The sequence below is a fragment of the Phodopus roborovskii genome, unplaced genomic scaffold (assembly GCF_943737965.1).
Source record: "Phodopus roborovskii unplaced genomic scaffold, PHOROB, whole genome shotgun sequence".
Lineage (NCBI taxonomy): Eukaryota > Metazoa > Chordata > Mammalia > Rodentia > Cricetidae > Phodopus > Phodopus roborovskii.
The window spans coordinates 8,034,233-8,054,773 of record NW_026126517.1 but is presented as its reverse complement, the minus strand read 5'-3'; the positions used below and the strand labels follow the sequence as shown (position 1 = coordinate 8,054,773).

At 39.5% G+C, this 20,541-nt stretch overlaps 2 protein-coding genes across 5 annotated transcripts in view; one reads left to right on the top strand and one right to left on the bottom strand.

Moving 5' to 3' along the window:
• Nucleotides 1-20,541, bottom strand: part of Opcml (opioid binding protein/cell adhesion molecule like) — a 507,248-nt gene that overhangs the window by 158,464 nt on the left and 328,243 nt on the right. The gene's annotated exons all lie outside the window — the stretch shown is intronic.
• On the top strand, nt 12,437-13,080 carry LOC127231415 (peptidyl-prolyl cis-trans isomerase A-like). The gene has a single exon (XM_051196945.1). The coding sequence runs from the start codon at nt 12,448-12,450 to the stop codon at nt 12,940-12,942; it is 495 nt and encodes a 164-aa protein (XP_051052902.1). The 5' UTR covers nt 12,437-12,447; the 3' UTR covers nt 12,943-13,080.

Below are 20,541 nucleotides of genomic sequence, written 5' to 3'. Positions count from 1 at the left end.
GGCTTAATTTGTACTCTTCCTTGAATGAACAAACCTCATCCCAACCCCCACTGCATTGGAAGGAAACAGAAATCAAATGTTAACTAATACAATCTGGAGTTTATTTCTATAGCAACACACTTAAAATGCACCAGCTTTTAGCTCTCCTATGTTTTAGTTTAGACAGTAGTAATTGAGACTTGTCTGTATTAATCAAACGAATGCAAGTCACCAAGAATGCAAACCGAAGTGCCCTAGTGCCCTCTATCAGTTTATATCACTCTGCTCTCCTATTCCCACCAAGATCCCCTGTGAACTTCCTACAAGATGACAAGGACTGTGCTTTCTGCTAAGAGAAGTGCGTTTGTCACAACCACCAATTATAAGTCCATACTCATCATGGCTTAGATGGGCTTCAAGCAAGGAGTCAGGCAAGTTGAACAAAGGAGAGGAAAGTAAAATGTACATTTCTGTTGGGGATGTTGGAGGTGGGAGCAGAGTAGGGATGCTTCTCATCATGGTGGTGATAAATAGTTCATGGCCAAGTGAAATGTAGCTGGATGTGTCTAGAAATAACCAGATGGAATTGTTTCTGAATGCCCTTGGAAGGCCAGAGGCCTTCCTGCCTGGGTCTCAGGGACAGAGGACCTCCTGTGCCACATGACACTGGGTTCCTAAAAAATTCATTTGCACTCATCCCATTAAGAGCTTTTGCTCAGTGCAGTGGCACACAGGGACAAGCTGTTCTGAGGAAGACGATCAAGCTCTGATAGACTGAGACATGCTGAAGACAGAGTTGAATCTCAGCAGTCTAATGGGCCCAGTGAGGCAGTAAATTTCACAGCAACTTGACACATTAATATAGAAGTACAGTCTGTTATATCAAAGGGAGATTGTCTTAGTCCTTAAGGGGAATCCAGCAATCCAAAAATGAAGAGTGTGCACTGGTGATTTGTAAAAAATGTAGTTAACACTGCAGGCAGAAACAGCCCTACACTTTCCCTGGTCTGAGCTCTCACAAGGGAGGCTCAACCCTTCTGGAAACCACATACCTCAGAGCATCCTGTCTCGTGACCTAGCATCTTGGAAACACTGCATCCTTGTAGCCAGGGGAGGGATACACAAATGAGTTTTTATTTGGCCTTCTGTGAGAAATGCAAGCCCTATCTTCTCTAGGTTGTTTCCCATGTGCCCTAACAGAGCTACTTAGAGAATAGTCCCATACCACTCCATGGTGGCATAGGGGTAGTAGTCATGAATCTTTAGTGATGTATTATGTTAGTGGAATATCTATAAAGATAAATAAGTTAAATATGCTTGATGAGAATTATAAATATTAGAGGTGAAAATTCTAAGATAAATTTACAATTTAATGTGTATTGAAAATACAGACTACCTCTCTGTCTGAGCATCTATAAAACCCACAATTCATTGCAGTCAGGATTGCAAAGTACAATGTGGGAGATTTAAGGTAGGAACTAGTTGTATCTGAAGAAAAAGGGATTGTGTTGGGCTTTTTCTTCATTTACAATTTCATTAAACAATGTTGTAACATTATATTCTTAAGGCATATATTTTTAATAAACCATAAAAATAGAAGTTAATGGAATTTATTAACACTCTTTACCTTTCTTGCTTAGTCATTATCTAGCACTAATATACTTAACTCATACATTTAATTTTCTTCCATATATGTTGCACAAGTATAACTAAAGAGAAACATACCTTTGCCCTTGTGTCTGTGAGTCAATGCCTCCACTTCACTCACTTCTCAGAGGGTAAAAAAATAAACCCAGTACTCAGGTAGCAGAAAGGAAATTCACCAATTTAATGTGTACTGACTGGTCTGGCTGAGGGAATTATCTCCATAGGGGAGCTTTCCAACATTCAATTTTATTATGTTTTGTTTTTGACTCCAATAATACCCTAAAGATGTTTAACAACAGGGTAAAATTTGATTGAATGGTACAATCAGCTCCCAGTCTAGAGAAATGAGACCAGGCCAGGCAGTTCTTTATGAATTTTGGAAGAGGGTTTCAATGACAATACAGCTGGGTGACAGCATTCTGAGTCTTTAAAAGAAAAAAGACCTTTGATGTGACACAGAGACCTTTAATGGGATACAAAGGCCTTTAATGTGAAAAAATTAAAACACAGGGAGACAACTAATTATTACTTGCTCAAATTCAGAAACTCATAATCTCTCACCTCTTAAATGGTATTATGTTTGCTACAAATTATTACAAAGGTAGAGTGACACTCTCCCATTCCGTGGTTGTGAAATTATTATTATTTTTATTTGATGGAGTCCAATACAACTGAACAAACCAGCTGAGTTCATCATGTTCCTAATCCTTTGTCTAAGTTGCCCCAGTTGTTCTAAAGGAGCTAGGCAGGTCATTAAGACTGCAATCTGACCTGTCTCAACTGAGCTTTGCAACTCTGCATGAGGTTATATCAAACTAAATGACAAGCTTCCAGAAAACCTCATCTCTTCTTACATAAGTAACAAAATGGCTTAGAAATGCACATTTTGGGCAAATTGTTATAATACACACCTATCGTTATAGCGTTCAGGCTCTAGACCGAAACAGGAGGCCTGTGAGCTTGAAGCCAGCCTGGGCTCTAGAGCAAGACTCTGTTGAAAAGTAGGAAGATAGACAAATACATCAAAGAGCATGCCAAGCACTATTAACAAATATTAAGGTTACTTTTATTAATAAAGCAGAAAGGTTCAAATGTTCCTTATGATGGAAACAACAGCAACAAAGGCAGACAGACAGATGTATTTATAAAGCCAGTGGCATTTACAAAAGCTGGGCCATGATTATTTACAGTAAGACTAATTTGTCTCTTGTAATATTCAGCTGAGAATAAAATCAAAGGTGATTTCAAAGATAAAATCCAAGGAAATTTCATGCCAAAGAAGGGAGAATTGATCCAGAAAACATGAAGATGGACTACAGCCAAGGACATGTTTGTGTAGGGTAATCAATATTGAGACAGTTATTTTTTCCATTCCAAGAGTGGATTTCACAGATTAAAAGATAAGTAATCATTAAGTCATATCAGCAGCAATGAAGAGATAACCATGTGTCCTCAGATACTTTGCTTAGTAATATCCAAAGCGAAGTAAATGGGAGAATGTCTGCAACCTTTCCAACAACACACATTTGGTCCAATATTATAGTTAGCCTGGTTCTTTCAGTTCAACAATGTGTCACACCAGCATTTTCTGACAAGAAAGGGTTAAGGGACTATAACACCTGTGAATGTAATCCTACCTACACACACATAAAATTTAGGGAATTAAAATTTAAAAAAGTAAACTATCTGACAATAAAGATGACAAGATTAAAAAAAAAGATAGGTATAATGTTGGATCTTTTTGATATCATGAGAAGTTGAGGCTACAGAAGAAAATGAAAATTTTTATCATGAATGTAAATAAACAACGTATAATCAGTAGATAGCCAGTGGTGAAAGAGAGAAAATGAGAGAAAACATAAATACAACAGCGTCCTCATCTTTTTTGGAAGAGGCAATTGATTCTATCTAGCCTGAAAACTCATTTTTTTTTTAACAATGGAAACCTTGGTATGGCAAAACCAATATCTTGATGATTTTTCATAATCTTAGCTGCTTAAAAGTAGAGGAATATTTTAAGAAGCAATATATTTATTTTAAGGTCATTTATTTCTCCATTTGCATTTAAATTTCTCTTTCTTTCTTTCTTTCTTTCTTTTTGATATTCCAGGTGATAAATGCCCTAAAATTTTTATTAAAAATAAAATTTGACTTTATTTCTGTAGAATGTAAAATTTTAGCTATCTGTAAAACTCACTGGATGTACAATGTCTGTTTATGGGAGAGCTGCTCTTCACAGACCAGGAGTGTCTGCTTGATCATATGCCCAAAGAATGGTTAGTACATGGTAAGACTAGAAACAACAGAAGTCAAATAAAAGTGACACATCCAAAAAGTAAAATGGGGGCAATGATCACAGTCAGCACCATGCTATATATAGTAACTAAGGAAGATTTTTAAGCTTCCTAATGCTGTGACCGTTTAATACAGTTCTTCATGCTGTGGTAACCCCAACCATAAAAATTACTTTTGTTGTTATTTCAAAACCATAATTTTGCTAGTGTTGTGACTGGTAATGTAGTAAGTATCTCTGTTTTCCAATGGTCTTAGGTGACTCCTGTGAAAAGGTCATTTGACCAACAAATGGGTCATGAACCACAGGCTAAGAGAAGCAAGACATGATATTGTACAGACGAGGTAAGTTTCTTCATCAATATAAAGAAGTTGGGTACAAGTCAAGTGTTTGCACAGGGGAGGCAGAGGCAGGCACATCTCTGTGAGTTATGACCAGCGTTGTCTATATAACTAAGTTTCACACCAGTCAGGTTTACACAGTGAGACTGCATCAAAACAACAACAACAGTAGAAATCAAATACAGACCATCAGAGATCTAAAAATTGTTATCAGACTAAATTATTAACATCACTTGCTTGGTTTTTGAAAGATTACGTGGTTTTAAGATTCATTATTTAAGAAGTCAAGTGAGAAAGGTCCCTACAATGTGCTTGAGATACATTCACTAGTGACCCCTTCATCCTTCCGAAAGGGATCAGGAGCTGAGTCAGACACCCACACATTTAGAGATGGTAAACTGTTGGATGTGAGTTTGAAGTTACATTGCTACTGTCCAAATACCATCAAGCTCGTCTCTTACAGTGGAGATATACAGAGGAAAAATGGCTTCCTATCCTATGGGCAGGTGATATTAGATACAAGTCTACATTAGATACAAGATACATCCACATGGCAAACATTTCTCAATCCTCAGACGTACCACAGGATGAGCCACTGGTGGCCTCCAATACTCATACCCCACATACATATTAACTTCTTCAATTATTAACAGCTAGCATAATGAGAAAGACCTAATGTAAATCTTTACACATGCCTCCACTATAATCCAAAACAGAATAGAAAGTAAAACTCCTAACTCCATCTTTCAGAGACTTGAAGCATATCTGATTTTTCCTTTCCTATCCACACATACTACAAAGTCTTCCCTCTACAAAACCCAGATGGATCATGACTGATGACAGTGGACTGGCACGAACTTAACTGAGTAGTAACTCATTCCAGCTGCTCTGCCAGATGTGGTATTTTTGTTACTGCAGATTAAAACAGACTGTGGAACTTGGCATGTGATTAGCAAATATATCATTTTCCTTCCTATCAGAAAAGAGAATCAGAAGTATTTCACATTTCCATAGGATATGCACTTATGGTTTTCCCCAAGACAATCTTAACTCCATCTCTGTGGCATATTCTGCAGGAACTAAGATACCTAGACTGTCTATAGAATATCATAGTCATTATCTATATCAATGACACTCTGGTATATAGAAGAGACAAACAAAAGATGGCAGGCAAATACCAGACTCTGATAAGATGGGCTTATTTCACAGAAGAGAAATAGACCCTTCAAAGCCTTGTGTCTACAGCAGTCATTAGAGAAATAGAGATTAAATAGTCTAAGGTATGCTTCCTCTGCTTCCCAAAAGTAGGGGGAGGATGATTGCATTTCACTGTGCCCATCATTCATAAAGAAGTGCAAGTGTTGCACGCCATCTACAGGGTATAGAAGCACTATATCCTGCACTTGAGTTATTGATCATTAGAAGTCTACAATAAGAAGGGACTCCATAGCAAGTTCAGGCTAAAGTACAAGCCATAAGACCAATGTATCATATAGTTCTGCAGCTAGATAGCATGGGGAAAAACACAGGGTAAGGCTTTCCCTAAGACCTAATGACTGATGGTAAAGACATTTAAGGGTTTGGAAAAGTTTATGCCACCCCCAACAAAAAACTATATCCAATTTATCCAATTGCATAAGAAAAACAATCTGGCCAGACAGTGGTGGTGCATGCCTTTAATCCCAGCATTTGGGAGGCAGAGGCAGGCTGATCTCTGTGAGTCTGAGGCCAGTCTGGTCTACAGAGCCAGTTCCAGGATAGGCTCCAAAGCTACATAGAAGCCCTGCCTCAAAAAAAAAAAAAAAAAAAAAAAAAAAATGAACGAAAAGAAGAAAACCAAAATAGCCTTCTTGGGCAAGAGTCTGTATCTCCAAAACTATGGGAGTTTATTCTTATAAAGTTTTTTTTTTTAACTTAGACATAATTTGATATACTCTAATTCAACTCATTGTGAGGATCAGGTTATCTTCATCGAGATAGCTCTGATTCCTAAAGCTAACCCCCCACCTATACACACTGATGCCAACTGCAAAGTAGTTCACAGTTGTTTTACTTGTGCTTCTGGCTACCATCCGTCAAATACAGTTCCTGTAAATCTGTATCAGTTTCAATCATTTTTCTGAAGGGCCCCATAGAACCTTGATGACATTTATCAGTGCATTACAAAGGATCAGATGAAATGACAAAGATAAGACACCATAAAGGGATGCGTGTCCTCTCTAGGTGTCACTGGATGACACCCTCTCATATTCACAGACATGTTCTCCAAAGTCTGTCCTTTTGGGCTGTCCATGGAGGCTTCACCACATTGGCTCGAGTTGTAATGTGTTGGGATCTTTTATTATTTATTGAAAAGTAAAACTCAGGGATACATATTCAGGAATAAACATGAGAAATCCATAAAGCAACAGAGACAAGATACTCCCTGTCTACTTCCTCGATCTAAGAGAGCACACAACCCCTTGGCCCTGTCTCTTTTCTGTTTGCCTTTCTTTCTCCTCTTAGTCAGCCAGAGAACTTGATGGCTTGTTCTAGTCAGTTAAATGTGGACCTCACTCTCCCAACCAAGGTCAGCTCCATTGGTGGTGATCTCATAGCAATCAACACAAAAAATTTCTCCCAACTGTAGTCTACTTAATGTTGGTCTTCAGTCTCCATAATATTGGGCTCTCTCTGTCTCTCTCTCTCTTTCTCTCTCTCATAACAGCTCTGTGTCTCTGTCTCTGTCTGTGTCTCTGTCTCTCTCTTTCTGACTCTTTACCAGGATTTGGACAATATGTCTGATAGTTTTCTTCCCGCACACTCTATTTACATCTTTATGGTAGCCAGTCCTCATCCTGAAGTTGCAAAGAAGCTACCATTCACCAGTAACCACAATACAAAAGACATATCACTTTGAAAAGTAAAAGACAGATGCAAATAAAGCATCTATCTTATAATATCAGAGTTGTTTACAAAATATCTTCAAGAAAGTATTTCCATCTAGGAAGAAAAATGTCACCAGTCAGTGTGATAGCAAATAACAATCAGGACAAAACTGTCCCTTGTGATCCTGACTTTTCAAACATATATTGTCATAAAGTGCATAGAAAGTTGTAATCCATCACAAAGGCCCAGCACAGAAATGATGAGAGGACACATGGAAGACCCCCAAATAGAGTCCAATACAGTTGCAATTGTGTTTCTTCTTTAGTTCACTAACTGGAGTATTGGAGATGTGAGGTGCTACTGGAGGATGATGGAATTGAATTTCACAGGGATCAACTTGGTTTCCTGATCCACACCCAAGTACTGGGGTTACAAATGGGTGCTGTAATGTCTGGCTTTTGTGTGGGTGTAGAAGATTTGAGTTTAGGTCCTCAAGCTTGTGTGGTGTGATAGTTACTTCAAATCCTTGACTTGACACAATGCAGAATCACCCACTGAGAAATGGAGTCTCAGTGATGATCTCTCTGGATTAGATCACAATCACAGCAAGAGCTAGAGCAGTCATCCCTTTCAGCATAATGTTTTTCTTTTTAACCCAGATCCCCAGCAGATGCCCAAAGCCATAGACAGGCTGGAAGCATTTTTGCTGCCCCGCATGAATGCCTATGATACAGTTTAATCTATAAATTAGGTACAGGAAAACATTAACCATGAGCTATAATAAAACAGAGCAATCACAGAAGACTACTCTAATGAAATTGCCAACAATAGAACTGATACTGCACTGTAGGGGCGTTATTAAGTAAAATGAAAGTTACATGAAGCCCTATGACATGCCTAAAGTCTGTCTGATAATAGAGATGTTACCCCATGACCAGTGAGAAGGTCACATACAGGTCAGGCAGATTCTGAAAATGGATGGTTTGCTTTGAAAGCTGCACATACTCAGAATAGTGTGCAATGTACAAAGTTAGTAATTACTTATTTCTATAGTTTTCCATTTAATTATTGTGAAAGAAGGTTGACTCTGAATATGTGACATCACCAACATAAATGACAACCTGAGCTCTTGGCGTACAGTTCAATGTGATGCCTGCTTCACATACACTATCTCAGTTAAATCCATGAGCCACGTAAAATTAATGTTTAACCGATCATGAAAATCAACTTAGAAAACTTGTCTCTGGAAGAAGCCCTGTCTTTCTTAAACCTTTAAAAGATCACATATCTACTGACAATTTGTCCTTAGAACATAGATTGCCAGTATTCCTGCTCTCCTATTCAGATTTACACAAAGCAAGATTGATGTTTGGTGGAAATCTATCTCCTCCTGGTCATTATCCCTGACCCAAGGGTACATAATCTCTGGTCCATTGCCACCAACATTTTCACAGCAGCTCAGCAAGGTAGGTTTGAGAAGGCACACAGAAATGGCAGGAGAGCCGATTTGGAGAACCAGGCAGGTGCTCTTAATCCCAGACTCAGAGTCCAGACATGAATCCATTTTCTGTCTTTCTCTCTTTTGAAATGTATTTCATATACTGAGTGGTTCTCAAATTAAACAGGGAAAAATCTGTTTCATTACTTGTGCAGTGAAAGAGGAGTTGCACTTTGTGCGTTTTATGTTTGACCTTTCCATCAGCTTCCTTTAGCACTATGAAGCAGCTGACTCTCTGAGTTCCAAGGGCTTTGATTCATGGCACCGTGAGCTGAGGATCTAATCACAGGATTAGTGAGTCTGTCCCTGGGAATTTTAATCCCCAGATGAGCAGAGGAATTTCCATACTGAAGTGAGAGATCCAATCCATCTCTCTTGATCTCAATCTTCCTATCATAAAAATGGGAGTGGTAAGGACTGTGTGTATATATGTGTAGACCAAAATGATTACCTTAAATATTAAGATGCTACAAAACTGATTAATACTATTTCCTGCATTGCCAGAAGAATAAAAGGAGATGTGTGTAGACCTTGCATTTTCAAAAACTGTTAGCACACATATACTTCATTGGAGACACTCATGCGTCCGCGTGTGTATAAAGATAGGGAGATGGATGGGCAAACAGATTGATTTTGTATAGTGTGGAATAAAGCTGTGCCAAGCTCCACAGCATAGCAATCAAGTGTGATATACTCAGGTGGGGAACAGGCAGTGAGAGGAGATGAACACTTGAGGGAAAACACAGATTCTGTTTCTAGGCAAGTGTCCTTAATAGTAAAAAATGAGAGCGGAAATACAGAAAATGTGTGTTATATAAACAGGGTTGTTTTCAAATAGAAAGCTAGATGGGGAGCAATAGAGACTCATCAAGTTACAGGAAGACAAGTTGCTATCTGTGGTTTGTCCAAGAAAGGGATATTTTCCATTGTGGCAGGAGCCATGAGATGCTTTTAACAGTGTGTATTATCTTTGAGCATTGCAGCTCACTCTAGTATGGGTGGGGAAGTATCATGAGAGAGGGTCCCAGGGTCCGTGCTAAAGCATGTAGACTTGGGAGGAGGAAAGGGAGGAAGGAAACTTTGGGAAAAGAGACCTGCCAGTGATAAGCTGGCAGCCTGGATGGTATGCAGGGGAAATGGAAGAGCATGACCATCAAAGGTATCATGTTGTGTGAGACACAAGCAAGCGGCTGGGATGCCACTGTTAAAGTGCCTCTTACTGTCCAGGCCCAGGTCTTGACAGCTGCCTGATATATAGAAATTGAGGCCAACTTCAGTATGTAGCTGTGTCCTCAAGTGAGTGGCAAGAGCACTCACTTGTGAGCACCTTTCCTAACATCCCCCGTTTAAACTTTCTGAGTGAAACCTGGACTTGGAGATGAGAGTTCTTTCTGTTGCAAATGTGTACATTCTATGTGTGTTTTTCCAGTATGACACTGGGGTGGCTGCTGCTATAAGGCATCTGAGGAGAAGCTCAAATTGCACATCACTAGCTTGAGAAGAGAAGATGAAAATCAGAAATCTGACATCTGGTTTCCTTTGAATGTGGATCAGTTTGAAACAACTGTGATTTCAAAACATCTTGAGTTGTACCATCATTAAGTTGTGATGTAATTCTATGTACTCTCTGCAATACTATATGTGCCTGGAGTGTGGTAAGTACATTAACTACTCATCCACAATTTCACTCATATCAGTGACTACTCTATTATAGATGTGGACCACAATCAACATATAAAGCAGTCTTTCCTTGGAAATAGATCACATGTCCATGAAGTTCTAATTAAGGAAAGAACAAGAAAGAGCAGAGAACAATGAAGAGAAAGACTACATTTTCAGGGATGGAGCAACCAAGACAGGAGAATGCAGAAACAGGTTCTATCTGAGGGCAAAGTGAGGGTGCCAGGGATGGTCGGCAGGAGCAGCCTCATAGAGGACTGTGCAAAGGTCTAGGAGAGGGTACGGGGGACAGTAAAGCAAAATTCACAGTATTGACAAGGGAAATCACTTGTTTGTCCAAGGAACAGAAGTCTTGATAGCCCTGATAGGTGGGCATAATGAGAACAAAGTGGAGAAGGAAGCAGTGGGAGGCCATTCAGTATTGTATTTTCTATCCCCTGTGTGGGGATAGAAATCATCAAATAGACAATTTTGAGAATTTCTGGATAGAGCACCAATTAATCGGTTAAATAATTATACTATGATAAATAATAGATTACTGATACTTGTCCTTGAACTATGAAAATTAATGTAAGGAGGGAGAGAATTTTATCAAAAGGAAAACATGTCTATAAAGATTAGTATGCAAGAGTTGGAGGTACTAGACTGTTCCCAATGTAAACATGTGTAGTCTCATTGACTTTTCTCCTAACAGCCATGAAGAGAGATCAGAAAACCATCAATACCACTCAAGCAGCCATAGAGGGAGTAAAGAGAGTAAGGACAGTCACTCCATTGATTCTCATGGCCTTCCCACTTTCTAGTCTACAGAACTGTGTGAGAAAATGCAATCTCACTCAATATTTGATGTATTTTTATATTTAACATAATATGGGTGCATTAAAAAGATACTGTTTAAGGTTATAAACACAAAACTCAATGAACAAGTTAAATAATATTGAAATAACTTTGTTCATTTACAAATTTTCCCAAAATATTTTAAAGTGAACACACCTGGCTCTGGGATAGACATGGGAATGTTGTAACTACCCAGAGTTGCTGTTAAATTATTAAAGTACTCCATGGAATTAATAATCAATAATCAGAGAATTAATCAAGAAGCTTATTATGAAATTACCATTTGGGGAGCACTAACAACTCTGTCTGAGGTAGCCCCTTGTAGGTAGCTCTTTCTCGTTACTCCTCTCTGTATCTCTGCCTTCTCCAGGATCCTGTCTCTGCCTAGAGCTCTTCTCTACGGTTCTGTTCTGTACCATGCTTGCCTATATGTCTCAGTTTGTAATTCTTCTCTCAGACAATGCCATGTAGTTACATAATCATATATCTCCACCAACCCTTAACTGATGTTATAAGAGTTGGAATCCTAAATGTTCTCAAAAAGTTCATTGATCTGCAGTGTAGCTATTCTCAGCGGTGTGGTCTTTAGAACATGGATGGATGGGGAAGGATCTGAAATCATGGCTACTGTAGGACATTCATGGATTCTGTTGGGAAACAATAGCAACTTCAGCAGGCCAGGTTTGGAGGAAGCAAGTCATGGTAGGTGTGTCCTCAGTCCCTTCTTTCCATTCCCTCTTTGCTTCCTGGCTACTATGAGCTGAGAAGTTTTGTTTGGCCACATTTCTGCACTGATGTATTGCCCCACCAGAGGTCTAAGAACAACCAGCACAAGTCACCACACATTGAGACCTCTGGAACTATGAAGAACATTTTAAGTCAATGTTCTCAGATAATTTGTCACAACGGCAAAAATAAGACTAACATGATTATAATACTCAAAACCCTTATTTAAAAAAAGATTGGGAAGAAATACAATGATGCCTTTCAGAACAAAATGTGAGTAATAACATATACATATAAATATGTATATATATATATATATATGCATGTATATTGAGGTGGACGCTATCATAGTTTAAACTTATTGTTTTACTTTATATGAAACTCTTTGTGGCAAGCCCCCTTTACCATCTGAGCCATCTTGCCTTTCTTACTAGTGGGAAGCAGAAATACATAAGCAACAGTCACTCCTACTGGGAGTGGGGTTCAAACCCACATGGCCATCTGCCCATTGGATCTTAAGTCCAACACCTTAACCACTCGGCAGACGCCGCTGTCCCTTTCCGCATCTTCCTGCAGCCATGGTCAACCCCACCGTGTTCTTCGACATCACGGCCGATGGTGAGCCCTTGGGCCGCGTCTCCTTCAAGCTATTTGCAGACAAAGTTCCAAAGACAGCAGAAAACTTTCGTGCTCTGAGCACTGGAGAGAAAGGATTTGGATACAAGGGTTCCTCCTTTCACAGAATTATCCCTGGATTCATGTGCCAGGGTGGTGATTTCACACGCCATAACGGCACTGGTGGCCGGTCCATCTACGGAGAGAAATTTGAGGATGAGAACTTCATTTTGAAGCATACAGGTCCTGGCATCTTGTCCATGGCAAATGCTGGACCAAACACAAATGGTTCCCAGTTTTTTATCTGCACCGCCAAGACTGAGTGGCTGGATGGCAAGCATGTGGTCTTTGGGAAGGTGAAAGAAGGCATGAACATTGTGGAAGCCATGGAGCGTTTCGGGTCCAAGAACGGCAAGACCAGCAAGAAGATCACCATTTCTGACTGTGGACAACTCTAATTATTTTGACTTGCGGGCTTCTTACCCACCAGACCATTCCTTCTGTAGCTCAGGAGAGCATCCCCCACCCCATCTGCTCGCAATGCCCTGTAATCTCTGCTCTCACTGAAATTGTTTGGGTTCCATATTTTCCTCATTCCTCCAAGTTTAGCTGGATTGCAGAGTTAAGTTTATGATTATGAATAAAAACTTAAGTAAGAAAAAAAAGAAACTCTTTAATTTTTTTATTTTATTTCTAAATTATTTATATATGTGTGTCTATGTGTTAGTATATGCATGTGTAAGTAATGTGCCCTTGGAGTCCAGAAGGGGGAGTCAGATTTACTAGAGATGTAGTTATAGGCAGTAGTGAGATATCAAACGTGGGTGCTGGGGACCACACCCCAGTCCTCTGCAAGAGCAGTGCATGCTCTTAACAACTGAGCTCTCTCTCTCTCTGGTCATTAAAATGTCTTTCATAAGGATTTTCATTACTGTGAATTTCTTTTCACTTTGTTTATTGTTATTGCTCAGTGTGTAGCTGTGTTTGCATGTGTATGCATGTGTCTGTGCATGTGTGTATGTATGTGTGTACATGTGTATGTGTATGTGAGTGTCTGTGCTTGTATGCTTGTGTCATAATTGTGACATTATGCATGTGTGGTGGTCATGAGACTGAATTAGTTCTCTCCACTGTGAGATCCAAGGACTAAACTTAGGTCACAGGCTTCTACAACATACTCCTTTGCCTCCTATCTCACCCGTCCAACATCTCTGCACATTTCTAACTCAGAAAAGTTGTTTGTTATGTCACATGTAACATATTCACTTCAGAAAGCTTAATGAGTATAAGCTCTAGAGCCGCCATAGATGGCAGGAACAGAAAAACAAAACAAAAAATTGTAAGTGTAGAAGGGATGGGCTAGTGTGGCTCTGGGATTCTATTGGTCAAGAGGGAATATCTAATTGTGTTCACAATAGGGACCTGAGCCTAAGCTGTTCAAAAAGGGAGAGTAATAATGCATGTCCTGTCTTCATGGGTCTTTGTTTGAGATGTCCATCAATATAGCTTCAAGAAAGAAATGATGTCACCATGTGATCCTCTAAATCAAACATTCTGTTCCTGGGTGAATCCTATTACAATAAATTCCAACTCTCTCTCACGAAGAAGCTTCTAACAACTGCATGCTATGTTCTTTATACATAGTTCAATCACAACTGATAGTTCATTTCTCCAATTGTCTGCTTATTCCTTGAGAACAGGTCCATATCTTTTACCCTTCCATAGCTATGATTAGAGTAGGTGCAACTCTCACAAGGCCAATCATAAGTATATTTAAAAAGTGAATAAATCCATTTTTCAGTTTTTCTCAGAACATGCATTCACTTTACAGCTGAAACCCAAGTCCTTGGTGTGTTAATAGCATGCCAGGACATCATATTGTATTTGTCTACCAGACTTTCTAGCCTCTGGTTCAAGCTAAAGTTCTATTAGAAATTTCTACATAGCATACAAAACCTAAGTTAACATATTTTAAGTCTTTGAAATTTTAGAGGTAATGTTTTTTGCCTGCATTGGAAAATATGACTTTCTATAAATATAATGAGTGTTTTGTCTGACCTGAAGCACTGTTGCTGCTGGCTTCCATTTGAAATTTGTGCAGTTTGTAGGGGTGCTGAGAAAGAGGAGTCATTTCAGGAAACTGGAGGAGGAGGTGGAGGAGGAAGGGAAAACACATATTGAGAGTGTGATCCAAGGCGAGGAGGGCTTTAAAACATTAATTGAAAAAATACCACAGGCTCGGTAAGTAATAAAATCTCTACCAAAGAGAGGTAGTGGAATGGAATGGGCCCAGCCTCACCTAGGGAGTGTGTCTCTGTCCTAATGGCTGAAGATCTTTGAGAAGTTATTAGAAAACAGATGGCTCTCTTTAACACCTGTCTATACAATGGACCATGGCCCATTTCTTGCCCCCCCCCACCTTCCTGTTCCCTCCTTTTGCTGAATTGCAAGATTCTATCAGTAAAGACTCTTAAGATTTTGAAACCCATTTCAGCTCTGGGAGCTGCCCATAGACAATCAAGTCCAGTGCTGAAAAGGTAAAGGCATTTGGGGGAGATGGAGCATGCACTTATTTGATAGTCTCCAAGAACTAGCTAGCACATGTACACCCAGAATAAAACACATTTCTTTTCATGACATTTAAAGGTCTTAAAGGAAATTAACACCAGTACTTGGGCTTTGGGCATCAATAGGACAGAGCAGAGGTGTTAGCCACAGACATTTTGAATTGGATTGCTCTCTTCACCACATCTTTCTTACCTGTGCTTATGTTATTTCTCTCTGGTGATAATAAAAGATGGATCCACTAAAAGCAATGGTGCATGGTTTGAATGCATGTCCTCTAATGACCGTGTACAGGAAATTTCATTACCAAATGCAGCTGAAGTGGCAGATGGGCCGTAGGGGAAGTGTTTAAATCATAAAGATCCCATCCTCAGAAATGGATTAATATTCACTCTAAAAACTGGAAGGGCCTATGGTTGTGAATATGGTTTCTTACTCTCTTGATTATCTTCTAACTGCTGTCATGCTGTGGTACAGGTCCTCATCAGACATGGTCCCTGGATCTTGCCCTTTCCATCCACAGTACTATGTGCCAAATAAATATCCATTTAATATAAGCTCCCCAATGTGTTATCTTGCATCATGAGAACACAAAACAGACTAAGGCACATGGATAGCAGTGTTTGAATTTCCAAACAGATACTTGCCCTCTATTGACTTTGGAGAAATTTTCCAACAGTGTGTAGTACATTTGCAGAGCTGAGAGAATTAGACTTTAAATCAGTAGATCAGGAAAACTGACTCAGCTATTTGTTAACTATGTGACAATTGATCAATTCAACTTACCCCAGAATGGATTTTCCTATGTATGACATCACTTCTGATACAATTGTGTTTGGAGAGGGTTGTATGGAATGATGCATGACACATTTATGAATTTCCATGTTGTTGATGATGATGGTAAAGATAACAGTGGTGGTGGTGATGAAGCCTGGATGAAGTACCACTTGGGAGAATGCTGAAGAGGTCAGATGATTATGAACAGATACATGTCTGTCTCTCTCTTCTTCCTTTCTCTTTTTGCATGTTTCTTTAGTAAATAAAACTTGTCAATTGGAGTTCTATGGATTTTGGCTTTTAAAAATGAATAACATTTTTGTGACAAAAACATTTCATTTTTTGTGCTTAATTTAGGAAGCAAAGCAACAAACTGAAGTAAGTCCAAAGGCACTCGGTAAACTTTCCAGACCCACTGGCTTCTGCTTCCCTCAGTGGCCAAAGCCAGCAGGTCTCAGGACCTTTTTCATTGGGATTACATGGTATTTGGGGAGAGCTGTGATCTGGGCTTAGGGATATCATATGTAGAGGTAAGAAAAAACAAACCTTCCTTCTGAGATCAGAAGACATGTTGCCTAGGCCCAACAGGGCTGTTCATCTTTGGGAAACTATATCCTCTAATCTTAACTCCTAAGCACCAGATCTGTCTTGCCCAGAGGCAGTGAAAATGACCTTTGGTTTTAAAGTATCGCAAAGTGAATTCCCAAGAGCTGACTTCCCACCGAAATAGCTATGCTGTAAATGGACTAGATGACTTAAGAGGATTCTTGAGGATGCAATCCTTCCTCTAGGCAGAAGAACTGAGTTTTACTCACACAGATAACTATACTGTACCTCCTTCCAACAGATGTATCAACACTCTGGCTTTCCCTTCTCCTCAGTACTTCAGAGTTTATGTAGACATCTTGTAGTATGGAGGCCCTATCCTTTTGTCTGATTATAGAACACTAGACATATCTAGTCAGAGATTGATAATATACAAAACCAAAGGAAGAAGAAGAACCACAATGCCACATATTCTGTAAAATTTAAACTGTAATTCTCTCTATGCTTCTAGTAACTTTCTCAGCTACCCTAGTTTCAAAGCAGCTTGAGTTCAACTTATTATTACCATTCCTTTTCATAACATGCCATATGCAAAGATATTAAATAATGGAGGCAAATTTTCCTTTTGTTGAATATGAATAAAGCTGGGATGAAAGAGGGTAACACAAAGGCATCTAGAAGAGACTATATTTAACCTACTTCTCCCTGCATCTAACATGGGGTTGACTTACACCTGCTTGTCCTGTGATGATTCAAGAACTCCTGCTGGCCTCTCATCCTGATTCCTTCCTGCTAACAAGCCTTGGCATAGGCCCAAACCTCAGCAGAGCCAAGACAAAGAAAAGGGAGGATCAGATTCCAATCAGAGTTCTGGGCTCCTAAAAGGTTTTGTGGCAAGCACTGCTAATCACTGTCAAATGACTGGCAGCAATGCCTAAAGAGCAGGAGGGATACACGGAACCCAAATATCAGATAAGTTACATTTATGCATTATTTGAATATATTATGTATATGTATCTCAGTGTATCATAATCTTATTCTAGCTTTTTAGCCCAAGTTTTCTTTTTTTTTTTCCCGAGTTCTTTCTTTTTTATTAATTTATTTTTTACATTCCAATCCCAGTTCCCCCTCTTTCCTCTCCCCTCATTCCCCCCTGTTCCCCCCACTTCCCATCTGCTCCTCGGAGATGGTAAGGCCTCCCCCAGGAAATATACTAAGTCTGTTCCATCATCTTGTTGAGGCAGTACCAAAGCACCTCTCCACCCCCACACCCCTGTGTCTAGGCTATCCCAAGCTTTCTTTAATGGCTGCTCAGGTGTCATTTGCCATTAACCTTTTACTCTATCTTACTCTATCGCTTCATTCTTTTCTGTGTCTTTCTAGAAGGTGATCAAAGGTTACCTTCCCCCTGGAACTTACTGCAACAACTCCCATCTCTCATTCCCTTCACAATTTCATCAACTTTCTCATTTAGCAAATGATTATTTTTCAAAACCAAGGTATTAGGTGCTATGTTGAGGGTATAATGTCAGTCATCTATCTGTCACTGTAACAAAATGCCTGAGACAGAACTTTCAAAGGAAAAAAAGAGTTAGAGTTTCAGATGACAGAAGTTCTACTTGGTGACGGAATGGTCCCTTCCCTTAGCTTGTGGTGAAGCAGAATACCATGAAGGGAAAATCACCGCATCACCAGATAGCAAAAGACCACAAAGGTCCAGGATCCCTTGCACAGGTACATCTTCCATCCCTGAAGGCTCTTCCACTCCCACTCATCTCTTAATGCTTCTACTACCTATCAACTCCAACACAATAGAGACTAGGTTTTTAACACTTGGGCCTGAGTTGCAGCATGCTTGATGCTGTGGAAATGAAAAGGAGACTCAATGCAGTCTTTGCACACATGGAATTTACAGCCTATTTCTCTTCATTGTCATTTTGCACCAACTACTTTCCTAATAACTAGTCCTGTTATTACAATCATTGCCATTTGTGTTTCTTTTACACACCAGACCATTAGTGTTGGGATGTCTTTAAAATGATCACCTTTGCTAAGGTGTGGCCGAGTGATGGAGTACTTGACTAGCAGATACAAGATCCAGTATTTATCTTCCTGAAACAGCAAAGAAGGAGTGCTCTGCACTCTGAGTCCTTTCATTCTATCTGGCATATGATAGGCTTCCAATAAATCTGACAAGGAAGAATAAAATGAAATACAAAGGAATCTGAAGCACAGGAGTATGCAACTATTCAATATTTCTATCCAAATAGCTTGCCGGCACACCATCGCTCTGAACACGAAATTGAATATGCAAGTAGCAGTCACCATGAAAACAAGTATCAACACATTTCGTTTAAGAAAAGAGATGTTAGTTCTAAGCAGTGCTTAGGAAATTTCATCAACACATTGTAATATTAATCAAGAAGAAGTTGGTACATAACATTTGGTGTGCCAAAAAATTCATTTGCACTATAATTTGTTTCTTAGAAAAGCCACAGAAAGAAGAGCAGTGAGAATGGTCTGCCTCTGAATTTAGTCCAAATACTTCTCTGATTGATTGCCCATCATAAATTGAAATTTGAGTCACTTAATATGCTTTCTCTCGCACATCAGCTACTATGTGATTGTGACTTCTTATCTTTCTTTTTCTTTTGTTACAATAGATACAGAATTCAACCTTTTGTATTTCCTCCTAGAGAAGTTAGCATTTATTTGGGCACTGTTCACAGTGCTCTAGTTTGACCCCAGGTTTTAAGGACGAGTGTCTTACCAGTTCTGTGGTCCCTGTTACTGCTGTTCAGCACCTGTTTTTAAAGCTAGGTGTGGTGATGTGTACCTATAAGATGCCTCCCCCTTCACATGGGAGGCCGAGCAGAAGGATCTGGAGTTCAAAGGTACATAACAAGATCTGGTCCCCTAAATAAATAGATAAACCAAGCCATGCACACACCATAGTCGCTGATCCATAAATAAAGCCCAAAGCAATAAGTTCATATTGCCTTCACTGATGATGGTGGTTGGCTCTGTGTATACCATTGCAAAGTGTCAACTTATAGGTAGCCCCCAAGTGTCAACTCTGAGGCTATGATTTTGAGTTGTCTGCATTTTCTTTAACATAGATTATTTTGTTACTCGTGCTTTTAAACGTGACTTTTTTTCTTTTCAGTTGGTCTACATTGTCCTTTCAACGCTAATGGTAAAACGAAGCCATGGCATACCCCAGCACCTTTCAATATGTGGGGGAGGGGGTGATCTGCCATCCTGGGAGCACCATTCTTTTGTTGTTGAACTTCAGAGTAATCTTCTTGTCTTCAAAAGAAATGTTGGAGAGATTTCCAGCTTGCTCAAGCCACAGGGAAGTTTCAGGGAAGGAGAGTGTTTAGGGTCTAAAGCTCACAGGCCCAGTGTTGAAATTCCCTTGAACCTGTAGCCCACTGCCCCTCAGAAGCAGCAGAGAAACTAGACTGAATCAGGATGTCCCCAGCACAAAAGTCCATTGAATCTCTATTCAAACCAAACATCTGAAATAACCATGCACAGCCCTCAAGAGGTGATCACTGGCCACATGTGCTTCCACAGAGCTTTGGGTCATCTTGAATCCTAAGAAAATTACAAAGATGGAGGTGCTCGGGAGAGCACTATACCAACATTCTAGACTAGTCCTTACACATACAGAAATGATGAAGGATGGAAGGTCAATGCATTTCAGCTTCTCCAGGTAGGTATTACTCTCAGTGTCTGAGATGGTAAGTTTCCTTTGCTGACTTAATGTGAAGTGGAAGGTAGGATGTTCTTCATTAAAGCAAATTCATCTTCCAAATTATCTTTTCCCTAGGCTAAAAATAAAATGTATTTCAACTCCTATGTGCACCAACTGACAAAGGAGTGTCACCAACCTTGTAATACGGTGTATGGTAACATGGAAACAATTTGAATTAAAATCCATTTTTAATTCAAAGAGGACACAACATCTTCTGTTAAATGGGAAATACTCAGGATAGATAAACACCTAACTTGTTGTTTATACCTAACAGTTGAATGGCTTAATGCTTGAGTGCATATCCACAATTCCAGCTAGCATATATCATTTTTACACTTGGTGGGACTCAGTCAACCAGTAACCTTCAGTCAAACGTTTTTTTAAGTTGTCAGTATGCAATATGTTTGCA